At 43.3% G+C, this 15,312-nt stretch overlaps 1 protein-coding gene across 1 annotated transcript; it reads left to right on the forward strand.

The window, feature by feature from the left end:
• Positions 1 to 7,051: 7,051 nt before the first annotated feature.
• LOC134369069 (testis-specific Y-encoded protein 3-like) lies at positions 7,052 to 9,688 on the forward strand (the record flags this gene model as incomplete). The annotated part of the gene is made up of 7 exons (XM_063085259.1): positions 7,052 to 7,088; positions 7,401 to 7,540; positions 8,045 to 8,200; positions 8,945 to 9,022; positions 9,152 to 9,263; positions 9,358 to 9,503; positions 9,608 to 9,688. Coding segments are annotated over exons 1-7 (750 nt in total), but the record flags the coding sequence as incomplete, so codon positions are not given.
• Between the last annotated feature and the right edge of the window lie 5,624 nt (positions 9,689 to 15,312).

A 15,312-nucleotide genomic window follows, 5' to 3' on the forward strand; every position in this document is an offset into this window, starting at 1 on the left:
TAACAATCAGTAACTGGTCTGTCCTTGAGCCAGCAACCTTGCTGTGCCACAAATCTTTATCTTACAATGGAGACTTTGTAGCCTGAGGAAAATTTCCAGTCCTCTTCAAGGTCAATATTGGAAACTGCAAGGCTTTGAAAAACCAGGCCCTGTGAAGTACATTTGCTTTAAGAATCCTCTACAGTGAGGCTTTTGCTAAGTTATCCATTGGCCATGTGGGCACCCATGGCCTGAGTCCCCATGGGTCACACAAGGCAGACTGTGAATGTGGGGACCTGCTGAATTCCAGCAGACTTTCTGCTCAGTCAGTCTGCCTGCTCACCTTGGGTGGAGGAGTACTGAGTGATTTCAGTCTCTAGGGTCTAAGTTTTTCTGTCTGCCCTAGGCTGCATGCAGCTTATGCCTTGGTCCTGCTAACACCTGAGAACTATAGAATGTAAACAGTGTCTCCAGACAAAGAGACTCAGGCACACTCAACCCAGCACAGGGGTCCAGCTACCATGTACCTAGGATCACGGACCTGCTGGTGTCACTCATGTGACCATGTGGAGGGTCATAGTGAGAGCCATGGCTGCTACTAGTTCAGCTATGGGCCATGGGTCACTTCTTGATTCAGCTGCTGCAGGCTATGCAAGGCTGGCGACAAATGTGCAGAACCACTCCACTTTAGTGCATTTCCCACTCAGCATGTCTGTCTGCCCACCTGGGAAGTAGAGAGCAAGTGCTGAATGAGTTCAGATCCAAAACTATTTGGAGACTACCCCAAGTAGGCGATCACTGGCATTTGTGGTTGTCCTGGGAATTGTTGAGGTCTTTTCCAGCTTACCTTCTCTCTACCTGGCTCAAGGCCAGAATACTGCAGTGTGGCTGAGGCTGGATGCCCTGTTCTTCTTTCTGTGGTTCCATTTCTTCCTTCCACATTTCACAAGGATCTCTTCACTCTTAGTGAAATTTATGCTAAGTGAAATAATCCAGGCACCAGAAAGAGAAATACCACATGTCCTCACTCATGAATGGGAGCTAAAAAACAAATAAATAAATAAGTAGTAAAAATACAACAATCACAATAAAGAACTTTCAAAAGGAGAGAACATAACTGTGGTTACTAGGGGTGGAAATGTGGGAGTGGGAGAAAGATTAGTGAGAAAGTGGAAAAGGGTCACAAAGAATGATGAATGTACTAGTTATCCTGATTTGATCATCACATAGGTACATAGGTACTGATATCAATCTGTTTCCCACAAATATGTGTAATCAGTTATATTTCAATAGCGAAAAAAATATGAACATAAACAACAAAAAATAAAATAAAGTTAAAAAGCCCAGGGTCTCTGACAGCTCAACGGCTGAAATTTACCAAAAATTTAAAAACGTAAAATGCCAGTTCTTCTCACTTTTTTTTTTTCAAATTGAGAAGGAAGAAGTACTTTAAAATCATTCTATAATGCTAGAATTATTCTGATAACAAAGCCATGCAAGGACAAAACAACAACAAAAACAACTAAAATTACACACTAATTACCTAACCTAATGAATGTAGAGGCAAAAACTATCAACAAGATGTTAGCATGTTAGCTAATTAGATTCAACAGAACATTAAAAAGATTATTTAATGTGATCAACTGGAATTTATCCCAGGGATGCAAAGATGATTAAACACATGCAAATCAATAAACATGATTCATCACATTATCAGAATTAAAACACAAAACTATAATTATTTTGATAGGTGCCAAAAAAATCTTGTGATAAAATTAAACAATTTTTATGATTAAAAACTACAAACAAATTAGATGTAGGAGAAATGTGCTTTCGTATAATTAAAGCCATATATGACAAAGTCACAAATAATATCACTCTGAGTAAAGAAAAGTTACAGTTACTTTACTTAGATTTAAAGCAAGACAAAAATGCTATTCAACATTTTCCTGGATAGCCAGAACAATTAGCAAAGAGGAAGAAATTAAAGGCATCCAAACTTAAAAAAAAAAAAAAAAAAAAGTTAAACTTTTTCTCATTCCAGATAATACTGTCTTACATTTAAAAATCTTAAATACTGCACCCCTGAACTGTGAGATATAATAAATAAAGTTAGTAAAATTGGAGCACACAAAACTAACATACACGACATAGTAACATCTTTATACTCTAGTTAACTATCTGGAAAAACAAGGACAAGAACACAACTATATTTATAGTGGTACAAAAAGGCTAGGAAGATATAACCAAAGAGCTAATAGATCTATATAATAAAAAAACATAAAACATTGATGAAGAAAATTTAGACAGACTCAAAAATCAAAAGATAGTTTGTGTCTGTGGATTGTAAAACTAAATATTGTTCAAAAATCCACACTACCCAAAGCAATGTAGACATAAATTCAATGTCTATCAAAATATCAAAGAAATTTCTCAGAAAAACAGAAAAAAAAAGTCCTAAAATTTGTATAATCCCCCCAATAAAACCGAAAAAGAAAAGCAATCTTTAACAAAAAGAACAAAGTGGAGGGGTTACCTCACCTTACTTTAAAATATACTACAAAGCTATAGTAACCAAAACAGAAATGGACTAGTATTAAAACAAAACAAGGAAACAAAACATGAGACAGTATGGAGAGACTCAAAATAAACTTATTCATAGCCATATAATTTTTGACAAAGGTGCCAAGGACACACAATGGGAAAGAAGTACTGTCAAATGTGTTGGATATCTACCTGCAGAAAAAAATTAGACCCCTGTTTGTGACCTTCTATGAAAACTGACTCAAAGTAGATAAAAACTTAAGTGTAAGACTATGAACTATAAAAATATTACAAGACAATGCAGGGCTGTGCCATAAAGTCTTGAAGAAAATTCACGACATCAGGCTGAGTAATGATTTCAGGGATGCGTCTAAAAGCAGAGGCAACAAAAATTATAATAAACAATTGGGATTACATCAAACTAAACTAGCAAAGGAAATCAGAAGAGTAAAGAGCCAATCTACAGAATATAAAAATAAAATTTCAAACTATAAATCTTATAAAGGTTAACACCCAAAATATGTGTATATAACAACCTTAAAACAACTCAATAGTAATAAAACAAACACCGAATTAAAAATAGTTATAAGAGTTAAATGGACGTTTCTCAAAAGGAGACATACAAAAGAAAAACAGGTATATGAAAATAATGTTGAGCTTCACTACTCATCAGGAAAATGCACATCAAACCCAAAATGATATATCATCTTGCTCCTGCTGGGGTGGCTATTATCAAAATGGCCAATAAGTGTTGATGAGAATGTGGAGAAAAGAAAACGCTCACACACAGTTTCAGTGGAAATAAAATTTAAGTACAACTATTATATAAAATAGTATGAAATTTACTTGAACTATTAAAAGTAGTAGAACAAAATGGTCAAGGAACAGACTAATTTGAATATATTTAAAGAAAATGTAATTAGTATTTTGAAAAGATATCTGCAATCTCATGTTTGTTGCATCACCATTTACGATAGCCAAGACGTTAAATCAAGGTAAGTTTTCAGGAATGGATAGATGAATAATAAAATATGGCACATATTCACAATGGAATACTATTCAGCCATTAAAAACAATAACCTGTCATATGCAACAACATGGATAACATTGCAGGAAATTATGAGTAAAATTTCAGAAACAGAAATACAAATGCCACGCTATTTCAGTCATCTATGGAATCTAAATAAGAAGTTGCACTTCATAAAAATAGTATATAGAATGGTGGGATACATTGTGCTGGGACTGCAAAATGGCGCAGCCTCTATGGAAAATGGTATGGAGGTTCCTCAAACAATTGCAGATAGATCTGCCATGTGGCCCAGCTATCCCACTGCTGGGAATATACCCAGAGGGATGGAAATCATCAAGTCGAAGGTACACCTGTTCCCCAATGTTCATCGCAGCACTCTTTGCAATAGCCAAGAGTTGGAACCAGCCCAAATGTCCATCATCGGATGAGTGGATACAGAAAATGTGGTACAACTACGCAATGGAATACTACTCAGCTATAAAAACGAATGAAATAGTGCCATTTGCAACAACATGGATGGACCTTGAGAGGATTATATTAAGTGAAACGAGTCAGGCACAGAAAGAGAAATACCACATGTTCTCACTTATTGATGGGAGCTAAAAATAAATAAATAAATAAACTGGTGGAGGAGGGAAAACGACACAAAAATTGCAATACCTTGAAGTTGACATGACAAGTGAACAGACATGAGGCTGTTGGGAGGGAGGCGGTAGAGGTAGGAGGGAGGGAGGTTTCAGTAATGAGCCACAAGAATTATCAATATTCTATATTTACAAAAGAAAAGAAGAGAAAAGAAAAGAAAAGAAAAGAAAAGAAAAGAAAAGAAAAGAAAGCACTCAGGCTCTGAAGAGCAGGGGAAAGCCTTAGCCGTCTGTCTAAACCAAGGTCATCTCCCGGCAGGGACAAGTGACGGCACCGTTAAACTCTGCCCGGCCCTAAAATGAAGCGTGCAAGTGGAGGGCTATGACGTGCACTGCACAGGGAAGTCTGAGGGAGCCGTCTCTAGACTCATGTGCCAACGTTTCGTCCCGGGTGCCATCCCAGAGAACACGACTACGCTGAGTGTCTTCTCGGAGCACTGATCTACACATAGGGGGAACCCATTCTCACTAGGGATCTTTCCAGGGCCAAATGATAGGGGGTTATCCCAAGTGAGGTTCCATGGGTTTGATTTGCCCCTGCTGTCCTCTCTTCAATGCCAGTTCCAATGGGCCCTAGCCCGTCACAATCCAGGGGTAATGACCTGATCAATTTGTGAATTTTCTGGCTCACTCCCTCTGTAACAATTCCTTTCCTCGTGTCCTCTTTGATGAGGTGTTTCTTGTTACTCTTTTACAGTGCACCGTGCACGTGAGGATGTCCCCGTACTCGTCCATTCATATCCTCAGTCTCTGCTTCTCTCTCTCTCTCTATCTCTCTCTCTCTCAGTGTCTGTGTCAGTGAGACGGTGTCACCTGATCTCCCTAGGTGTATTGTTCGATGAGTCTCGCGTCTTCTATGCCTGCATGTCAAAATTTTCAGTTCAAGATGTCCATAGCACTCTGTGTCACATGCCCTTACTGCTCTTTCTCTCATCTTGGTCACCATTATTCTGCAGCCCGTCTGAGGGTGACTTGGAGATCTCACCTTGTTTCACTGAGATAAAGGGAAACTCTTTCATACCTCAATGAACCAAGAGGTTTCTGGTAGGTGGTTGATTGATTTCACGTGTTTAGGCTTCACGGATTGCTTTTGGTGGTGTAATGTCCAGATAAGACATACACTTTAGGAAAAAAAAGTAGTGACTCTTACAAAGAAATCAAAGAGGGCGTTCACATTCCACCCAGACCAGGAGGCATACTAAGAAATGTTCGCTCCTGGAAAAGAGACCAGTAATGACAATCCCAAGAGCACGGACACTTCCCGGGACAGCCACTCTCATGCGGTGTCCATGAGTGTGCAGTGCAAAGTCTCTATCGGTCAGGAGGGGAGGATGCCTTCTCTTTTCCTCACTTTCAGATGACCTAATGCTTCGACGAGCTTGCATGACTCTACTTCCCTCAAAATCCCCTTCCTGATATTTACCTAGACAGTTTACATTTCTGCATGTCAGGAGCAAAGGAGAACATCTCAGAGCTCGTTGGCTCCCAGGGGGCTCCTCTACGTTTGTTAGAGAAAATAAAAGCCACTGAAGACATGGGCTCACACAGCAGCTGGTGTGAGGACACTCCCAGGGAAGTTCAGGGAAAACCATGGGAACATGTGAGCGTCATGAAGAAAAAGTTGGACTCAGAGGCTGATTGACCAGAGAGTGCTTGAGGCTCAAGCATGGTGTCTGGGGACAGGCAGCATCGAAAAAGAAGGATGTGGTGGTACAGGTGTACTAATTGGTGCTAATCTCTCATCATCAAAAGGGTCGAAGGACAGGTAGGACTTCACACAACTTGGTCCCAGGCAGTTTTTACTGTGTACTTCATGTGCTCTTTGCCCTGGTCACTTTCACCTTGCCTCTTTTGCAAGAGGTAGCCCGGGAGTCTACTTGTGCAAGTGAAAGTGCAAAACCAGGTTACCAGAATAAAGAAGGAAGGGCAGAAAACACAGTTGTGAAGCAAGGGGGTGCCCGTGTACAATTCCATCGAGACACTAGAAAACAAGACAGTGACATCAGTCACTCAACACAGCCCATGGGGAACCACGATCGGTACCCTCTACCCAACAGGGAGGGGAGTAAAGAGAAAGATCACGAGGAAGAAGGGTGTAGGAGATCTGGACGACACCCTTGACCTACCGACCCACTATACATACCGAAGAGAGGAACCTACATACCTGAGCACGACTTCCTTTCTTCCAAAGCACAAACGGCCGGTGGCCATCTGCCATTGGTAGAAAGGAGGCCACGGCTTGCTCTCTCAGTCTCTGGGAAGGCACTGCATAAATGTGTGCATGCAGGCGGACGGACATTCTGCTGAATCACCTCCATTGTGCCAGGCACTGAGGAGGAGTGGGTCTGATACTTGCAGAGACAATAGTGCACTATTTCTGAGACCCCTAATTTTCCTAATCCTGAGGGAGGGCTTGCAGTACTGCTCTCTGCCTCTAGACCCGATGAAATCCAGCGCAGCATCATATAGAGCAACACATGGGCCCGACCCTCAGAGAACCTCATTCTGTCTGTGGGCTGGAACTGAAATACCCAGTACTGTCCAATGCGCCCACTTCGTGTCCTTAAGTACTTTATGTTGTCTGGGTTCGGTGCCACACAAGACGCAGGCATGGACTTTGGAGTGGAACACTCATTGGACTTTACAAAGTGCAAACCGGCTGTGTGTGTGCACTGCACCGGGCAAGCTTGGAGGGCTTCCTAGAGACAACGGCCAGGGCTCGCAGGCGGGGCAGTTGTGCCCCAGATGCCTGAGTACGGGAGGCGGGGCCATCCTGCGTGACAGCCACTACCTCTTCATCCATTGGCCGTGGACCCACAGTAGAGGTCTGGGCGTGGCTGGGTGCCTTGGCGCCATGAAGCCGGCAGAGCGGGCCAAAGTCCTGCGCATGCGCAGAATGCCGTGACCGACCGCGAGGCTCCCGGAAGTTCTCAGAGCCGGAAGCTGCCTGCGGCTCGGCTTCTCTAGCTGCTGCTGGGGGTGTGCAGCTCAAGGCTTTCGACCTTGCGTACCCGGCGCAGCTGAGCCTGCTGAGGACCAGGGCAGCATGGCGAGTGAGGCGGGCTCCCGGGAGGAAGGGGCTTCCGCCGAACCCTGGATAAAGGTAGGTGTCGGAAAGGGCCCTGGGGAGGGAGGGGCCGGTAGGCCTCTTGGGGAGCAGCCGCCAGAGGCCAGTAATGGCGTTGGGTGTGCGACCCTGGCAGAGTTGGGTGGGACGCCCGAGGAGGCCTCCGGGACCGGGGTTGAAGCTGTGCAGGAAAGCGAGGCCTTGGCAGAGAGGGAGGCGGCGGCAACCGGGCAGGAGGTGGCACCAGTTTTGTTTGAGGCAGTGGAGGTGGTGGAGGTCGCTGTGGAGGAGGAAAGAGGAGAAACCGGAAGAGGCGTGTGAGGAAGGAAAAGTCGAGGACCAGGAGGATAAAGAGCAGGAAGACGTGGTGCTGTGCTTGTGGATGTAATGGCGGTGGCGGAGGTCGTTGAGTGGCAGGAGGAGCAGGAAGAGAAGGGGAAATCCGAAGAGGGACAAGGGGAGAGAGAAGTCGAGGAGCAGGAGGATGTGGTGCTTGTGTTGGTGGATGTTATTCAGGAGGTGGAGGCAGTTGAGCAGGACGAGGAGAAGGAGGAGCAGGAGCAGTGGAAGGGGGAGTGGGCGCAGCACGTGATGGACGGTGAGAGGGTGGTGTAGGAGCCTGACAGGGAAGAGGAGGAGGAGGAATTTGAGGAAAAAGTTCAGGAAGAAGACCTGGGGGAGGAAACTCTGATGCAACTTGTAGAGCCTGAGGAGAAGCTTGAATAGAAGACCCCGACACAGACTCTGTGGAGCCCCATGTTGTCCTTATCCCCTCTGTAGTCACTGGAGGCCCTTCAGTTAGAGTTGGAGCCCGTGAACAACCAAGCCAGGAGGGCCTTTGCTCGTTTGAGGCAGAACCTGGTGCAGAGACGCAGGACTCATCTCGGTCACCGAAGGGCCATCATCCAGGGCATCCCTGGCTTCTGGGCCAAAGCCGTATCCTTTTGAATCTCGCTTTGTACTGACCAGTAGGAGCATGGGCAAGGGTAATAGCAATCGATCCACGGGACAGCTCAACATGAGAATATACAGGCTTTTCTGGCCGGTTGCTCAGTTGTTTAGAGAATGGAACTGATAGCACCAAGGACCAGTGTTCCATTCCTGTACTGGAAAACATCTACTTGGGGGTTGTGGGGGAAGGTACAGACTGAGGGAAGACGGAGCTGCAGCCACACTCGTGCAAATACAAATACTTATGGCACAGAGACACTAACTGGGGCGGAGAATTAGAAGTCATTCTGGATCAGTGTCGTGAATAGCACAAAGGAGTTCTCATGTAGAAAAAGTGTTTGAAGGACAGGCTTTGCTGACAATAATGCTGTAGGAAAGTGTATGAATTCCCACCCTAGTCAGTAAGAGCTGATAAAGTGCATACTTAGATACAAGCAGATTCACTTTTGCCCCTAGTACATCAGGGACACATAGAGCTCAGCATCCCTCAGAAAGGAGCCCCTCCCTGTGTCAACGTGGACAGTCTCCCATTTAAGGCCATGCAAGGCACCCATTGCCTTGAGTGTGTCTCATGAAAGGCAGGGAGGGCACGGTGCATAAGGTGTGGGAGACACAATGTGTGAGGTGTGGGAGACCCCTGCGCAACACACTCTCCTAGCTGTTTATACATGCTCAGTTGCTTCTAGCGCCTACTTCCGTAGCATGGAAAGGCTCCTTGACCTGAGGCAGATTGTGAACCACCCCGAGATGTTGGCCATGATCAGCGATGAAGATGAAGACTTGCTTAGCTACATGATCGACTTGGAGGTCAGAACTAGTGAGACTGAGGCTGGAAGGTTGAGCGGGGAAGGATAAGAGAAGCAATACTTTCAGGCAAACAGAAAAGGGTAGGTGACCTGAAGAGAAATTTTAACCTTCTCCACTTTGTCATGACAGGTGGAGGAAATCAGGCATCCCATTCACTGCTGCAAGATCATGTTGTTCTTTCGGAACAACCCGTACTTCCGGAATAAAGTGATTATTAAGGAATATCTCATTAATGTCACCGGTAGGAGGTGGATCCCAGGATGGGTAGTGAAGGTGTTGGGTTTATCATCGTCAGCATGCTCCAACCCCTTCCTGTATACTTTTCTTCCCTGCAGGATACAGGGCATCTCATTCCACTCCAGTTCAGTGGTATCAGGATTATGAACATGAGGCTTATAGCCGCAGGCACCACAACAGCAGTGTTAACTTCTTCAACTGGTTTTCTGACCACAACTTTGCAGGATCTAACAGGATCGCTGAGGTAGGGCCTCACTGCGAAAATTCAGAAATGACCAGGGAGGGTTCCCAGCCTTCTTGGGAATGGTGTCTGAACCCTGAGCGGTCCTGTCCTGGTTCCCCTAACAGATCATCTGTAAAGACCTATGGCTCAATCCCCTGCGGTACCACATGAGGATGCAGGTGCCTGGACAGGGAACCGAGAGGGCAGGTGAGCAGCTCAGGAAGTAGGGGCTGAAATGCATGTTTTTAGGTACCTGGACACTCATTTCACAAGTGTAGAAATTGAAAGACAGGGAATGACACAAACCAGGTCACCCAGGGCATCAAGATGAAACAGGAACGTTGGAGAAACTGCACTGCAAAACAAGTTATAGCTGGGGAAGCTTAAGCCCACTGCACTATAGTCAGTGTCCGGAGTCGTTTGGACAGAAGCAAAGCTCAATCCTTTACTTCTCTGAACTTAATTCCATGACAGTCAACCCCACCCTCAGTCATTTCTCCACCCCCTTAAATTTTGGCTCATCAAATGTTCCTCCTTTCACCCTTTCCACAAAAGGCTATGAATATTTGTACAGTCTCTCATTCCTTTCTCTCATCAATTTTCCATTTTGGTAATCAGTGTCTTTTAATTTTCTTGTTTATCTCCTTAGCTTATTCTACTCATACAGAGAACACTGGCAGTGGGGCAGATGTTACGGAGAGCAATTTCTAACACATGGTAAGGGGAAATTGAAGAGGTCACAAACGGGGAAGGGCTAGTTTTTCCTGGGCAGGACCTTGCATAATTAAAGCAATTTTTAACATTTTTCAGAGAAAATGAGTTTTTATGTGTGTTTGTGTGTTTTAGAGTATTCCAAGTTTTTGAGTTGAATATCTCGGAGCATCAGACTTTACCTAAAAAAGCAGAACTTCTAAAAAGTGACTTCAGATACAGTGTTCTCATGCTCAGGATTGAAAGAAAAGCCGGTCAGGTGATGAAAAATGCAGACAGCAAGACACTTGGATAAAATCGGATTGGTGTGAAGGAGAAATAAACACCATCAAACATATGTGTCTCTGTGTGTGTGCTTGTGTACCGGATTGGGGTGAGATTCTACATAGGTGAAATCCATGTGGGATTTTTAATTCTTTGTCCTGGAACTGTCAGTCTGTGGAGGATCTGGGCTTATAAAGTTGTAGAGAGCAGATACACCAAGGTTTGGGATTCCGTCTGAGGACTTTTTTTATTCCTTCCCCACAGAGCAGGGGGTTGTGGAGAAAGAAGAAAGGAAAGAGAAACAGTTTAGTTTGACACTTCTTGTTTTTCCCAGGAATGTGAGGGTAGTTCAAGGAAAGGACCTAGTGATTACAGAAGTAAGATAATCAGGGTGAAATTTTCTTGCACAGGGCTCCTCCAAATATCCTCTCTTGTGCGTTAAGAGAATTCAAGGTGGAAATATTAAAGTTCGTTTCTCTTCTGAACCAAATGTCATCCTTAGGTAGATGAATGCACAGTGCTTTGCTGGGACAATCAACGTGTCAGGGCCAGGCTTCCCAGCAACATTTTAAGAAATGGGAATATATGGTATATGAAGGGACTGTGGGAAAGGACACAAAGGGATGAGGGAAGGCAGTGAAGGTGTGGCTTTGTTTCTGGCAAAGGTGACTAAGTGAAAAGATAAACTTTTGGGAAAAAGCGGGTCTCCTTGTAGTTGTATGTGAGTCCCGTTGTTTTTCCAGGTGACTGAGTTTGGGCAAAAAATATAAACAGAGCAGGGAGGTGGAGTGGTTAAATATACAACTGCTAGACTTTCACCCATGTGCTGTCTGTCCCTAGATGATCCTAGATGTAGACATTATTCTTAATATTCCTATTTTCAGATGGTCTAAGCTTTTACCCAAGACCCTGTGTATTAGGTGAAGATCCCAAAATGTAAATAGGTAAGCCATTATGAGTACATTCCTTTCTTGGTATACTCCAGTGAGAATGTTGTCTTAGTAAATGATACCCCACACCGTATTAGGAACCCAGAAACCTTTCATTTTCTGTGGTGTTTTCAGCATGTTGTGCATAAGGTTAACATAAAAGGAAAGAATGGGACAGGCTTTCTAAGCAACTTGGTCCATCTTGATCGAAACAGCAGGAACCTTTTCCGGTGCCATGTGCTGCTACCTATCTTCCATTGTGCTTGTAAAAGAGAGCAGTTCCAGAAGCCCTGCATGAGAGCAGGTCAGCAGATTTCTGTGTGCCCTTTTCTGAGTATTTAGCTGCAAGTTTAGGGGTCTTACTTAGCGTTTAATGAATGGAGAAAAGGTTAGGAAAGGGTTCTCCAAATACTTATCTCCCGCTAGGCCTTGGTTGCCAGTTTTAACTGTAGCTGCTCTTGGAGTGAAATGTGAGGAGAACTTCCATGGAGGGTCTAGCAAAACCGTAGCTGTCTACTGTTGACTAAACTGCTATTGCCTAGTGGCTTGGTCATGTCCACCCAAGAGAATGCAGCTTCCTGAGTTTCGTCCTTGACTCATAGGTGTAATTCAGTCATATTACTGCTTTCACATGGTCCCGATGTTTTGGGGTTACCAAAAGAAGTGTGAAATTGTACATTTTCCCTAATGCTTCCTTCCATGGAGTATCAGTGCATGTGGGCCTCATAATCACATGATTAATTTGTGAGCATTCTGACTTGATATCTCTGAACCACATTTGTTTTTCCTGATGTCAGTGTCTTGGTATTCTCTGTTTAAAATTCAAATTGAGTGTCTACATTTCCCCAGGTTTCTTTCTCATTCTGTGTGTGAGTGTGTGTCTCTTCCTCTGACTCTGCCTATACTTTTATCATCTGATATCATTTATCCTTGCTGATGTAAACTGAACACTCACATCTCTACAGTGGTTTCAATATTTTCATCTCTTTGCTTTGCTGTCTGCCACTGTTACCGTTTGTTCATTCATTCATATATAGTTTGTGTCTGAGTCTGTCTCCAAGTGAATTTGGCTGTTTTCTCCATTTCTCTGATTCTGCCTATACTTTTATCATCTGATATCATTTATCCTTGCTGATGTAAACTGAACACTCACATCTCTACAGTGGTTTCAATATTTTCATCTCTTTGCTTTGCTGTCTGCCACTGTTACCGTTTGTTCATTCATTCGTATATAGTTTGTGTCTGAGTCTGTCTCCAAGTGAATTTGGCTGTTTTCTCCATTTCTCTGATTCTGCCTATACTTTTATCATCTGATATCATTTATCCTTGCTGATGTAAACTGAACACTCACATCTCTACAGTGGTTTCAATATTTTCATCTCTTTGCTTTGCTATCTGCCACTGTTACCGTTTGGTCATTCATTCATATATAGTTTGTGTCTGAGTCTGTCTCCATGTGAATTTGGCTGTTTTCTCCATTTCTGCATCAAATCCGTCTATCTCCTTTAACTGAGATTATCTGTGAGTTATTTTTGTGAGTCACGGAAATGCTTTACTTATAGGCATAACTAACCTTGTTACATATTTAGAAACAGGGATAGCTTGTGCACTCACTGAAGTTAACGAGGAGCATAAATCCCACTTGGATCACATAAGAGAGGCTTTCGGAAAAGTCAGTAACAACTACGCCTCCTAGTTCTGCCCCCTTTACCCCTCGCCCCCAGAAGAGAATGAACGCTTTGAAGGGAATGTGTCAGGTCGTTTTCAAGGGCGGGAGGGAATCTTGGGTTTACTTGTCAGGTTTACTTGTAAGTGTTCTGTAAACACAGTGCAGTGGTGAATGGAGTTGATGGTCACAGCCCCTCCAGTTTTTAACTGGATTATTCCTTTAATAAACTTACTCTATGCACAATTTCTTCATGATTTGTTTGTTCTAAGCTATTTATGTATGGGTTTGTCATTGCATGAGAAGGTGTCAAAAAATCTCTATTCTCGTTGACCTCCTGCAGAGAAGTGAGAGGGGGACATAAACTAAACAGGGCATTCAGAAAGGGCAGGTAACAGTGTGAGCCTATTCTGCCTACAGGGTCTGGGTGTTGAAGAAATGTGAGGGCTTCAGGAAGAGATAATTTGGTCTAAAGGCTTCTAAGCCAAAGAACATTCTATCTGAACTTTCATGTCTTCTCAAGAATTTTGGGAGTTCGGGCAATTATTCTTCGAAATGTGGTTTTTTTTTGTTGTTGTTTTTGTGTGTTTGTTTGTTTTCCTGCCCTTTTCTCTTTAGCCTCTCTTCTGGGACTGTCATTCTGGGCTTCGACTGTTCCTCAAAACTCACTGGGGCTTGACCTCCATTGTAACAGTGCTAAGAGAGTGGGAAGTACTATTATAATATTTGCAAGATAGGGTCTTTGAGGAGGGATTGGATTGTGAGTACTATGCCCTTGTCCGTGAAGTAATGAGTTATCATGGGTGTGGTTCTGACAACTTTAGAAGGAAAGCAAGTGAGCAGGTTAGCTCTCTTGCTCACCCATTCTCTCCCTGTGACAGCCTGCATTGCTGTGGAGTCACCACCAAGAAGAGGCCTTCACCGGATATGTTTCCTGGACCTTGGACTTCCCAGCCTCCAGAACTGTAAGAAACATGTTTTGTTTCTTTATAAATCACTCAGTTTCAGGTTTTCTGTTATCGGCAACAGAAGTGGATTAATACAATTGGCTTGCTTTATGGGGATCACACAGTCTCCTAGGCTGTGTTTATTTTTTCCTTTCTTCTCTCTTTCTGCTCGTCATACAGGATCATTTCAAGTGACCTAACTAAGTTTTCTGATTTTTTCTTCTGCATGCTCAAACCTTCATTTGAACCCTCTAGTGAAGCTGTCAATTCACATGTTATGGTTTTCGAGCTGTTGATTTCTATCTCCTTATTGAGAATCTGTATTTGGTTAGACATTGTTCCCTTGGTTTCTTTTATTTCTTTGTGCATCATTCCCTTTACCTCTTGGACATATGTATGACAGTTGTTTTGGGTGATTTAAAGTCTGTCTAATAAGTTCATTGGCTGGGAGTCCCCACCCACCATTTTTAAAATTATCATCATCATCATCATCATCATCATCATCATCATCATCATCATCATCATCATCATTACTATTTTCCCGTGAATGGGAAGTGCTTTCATGTTTCTTTGCATGCTTTGAAAAGTTTTCCCGTTTGTTAGGTTTTTGTTTTGTTTTGTTTTTGAAACCTGGAATTTATGATTATTGCAATGTAGTAATTTTGGAGAACACGTTATTCTCCCTCACCATGGTTTATTTCTGATCATTATAGTCGATTTTTTAAACTTACTTTTCAAAACTGTTTTGAGTAGACCATACTTGTCGTGTGCAATCATTGATGTCTCTGTTCCATTAAGCAGTAATTTGGGAGACATTTTTTTATGTGCCCAGAACAAAATGTAAGACAGGACAAATAAAAAAAGCTGTCTTGTTCTTTTCAGATTGGCTCAGAATTTTGGTACACCGTCAAAACTATACGAGCAGTTTACATCTGCTCAAGTCTTCTCTTGTGGATTACCTGAAGCCTAAAGATGAGCCTGAGAGAAAAGCTTGCTGTATTAGTCTGTTGTTGTTGCTTATTAAAAAATACCTGAACTGGGTGATTTATAAAGAAAATGAAATTTATTGCGAAAGTTTCTGAGGCTGGGAAGTCCAAAGTCCATCTGGTGGTGGCAACAGTGACCCAGGGTTCTCACGCTGCAAGATGGTGGAAGCTGAGAGAGAGAGAGAGCAGAGAGACAGACTCTCCTCTTCTTTTAAAGTCCTCAGAACCACGTCACTCACCACCATTTTTAAACCATTCACTACTGCATGGTGCTATAATCCAATCACCCCTTCAGGGATCCACCCAGAGCGGCCAGTCCCTGAGGTT

This window comes from Cynocephalus volans, unplaced genomic scaffold, assembly GCF_027409185.1.
Source record: "Cynocephalus volans isolate mCynVol1 unplaced genomic scaffold, mCynVol1.pri scaffold_35, whole genome shotgun sequence".
NCBI lineage: Eukaryota > Metazoa > Chordata > Mammalia > Dermoptera > Cynocephalidae > Cynocephalus > Cynocephalus volans.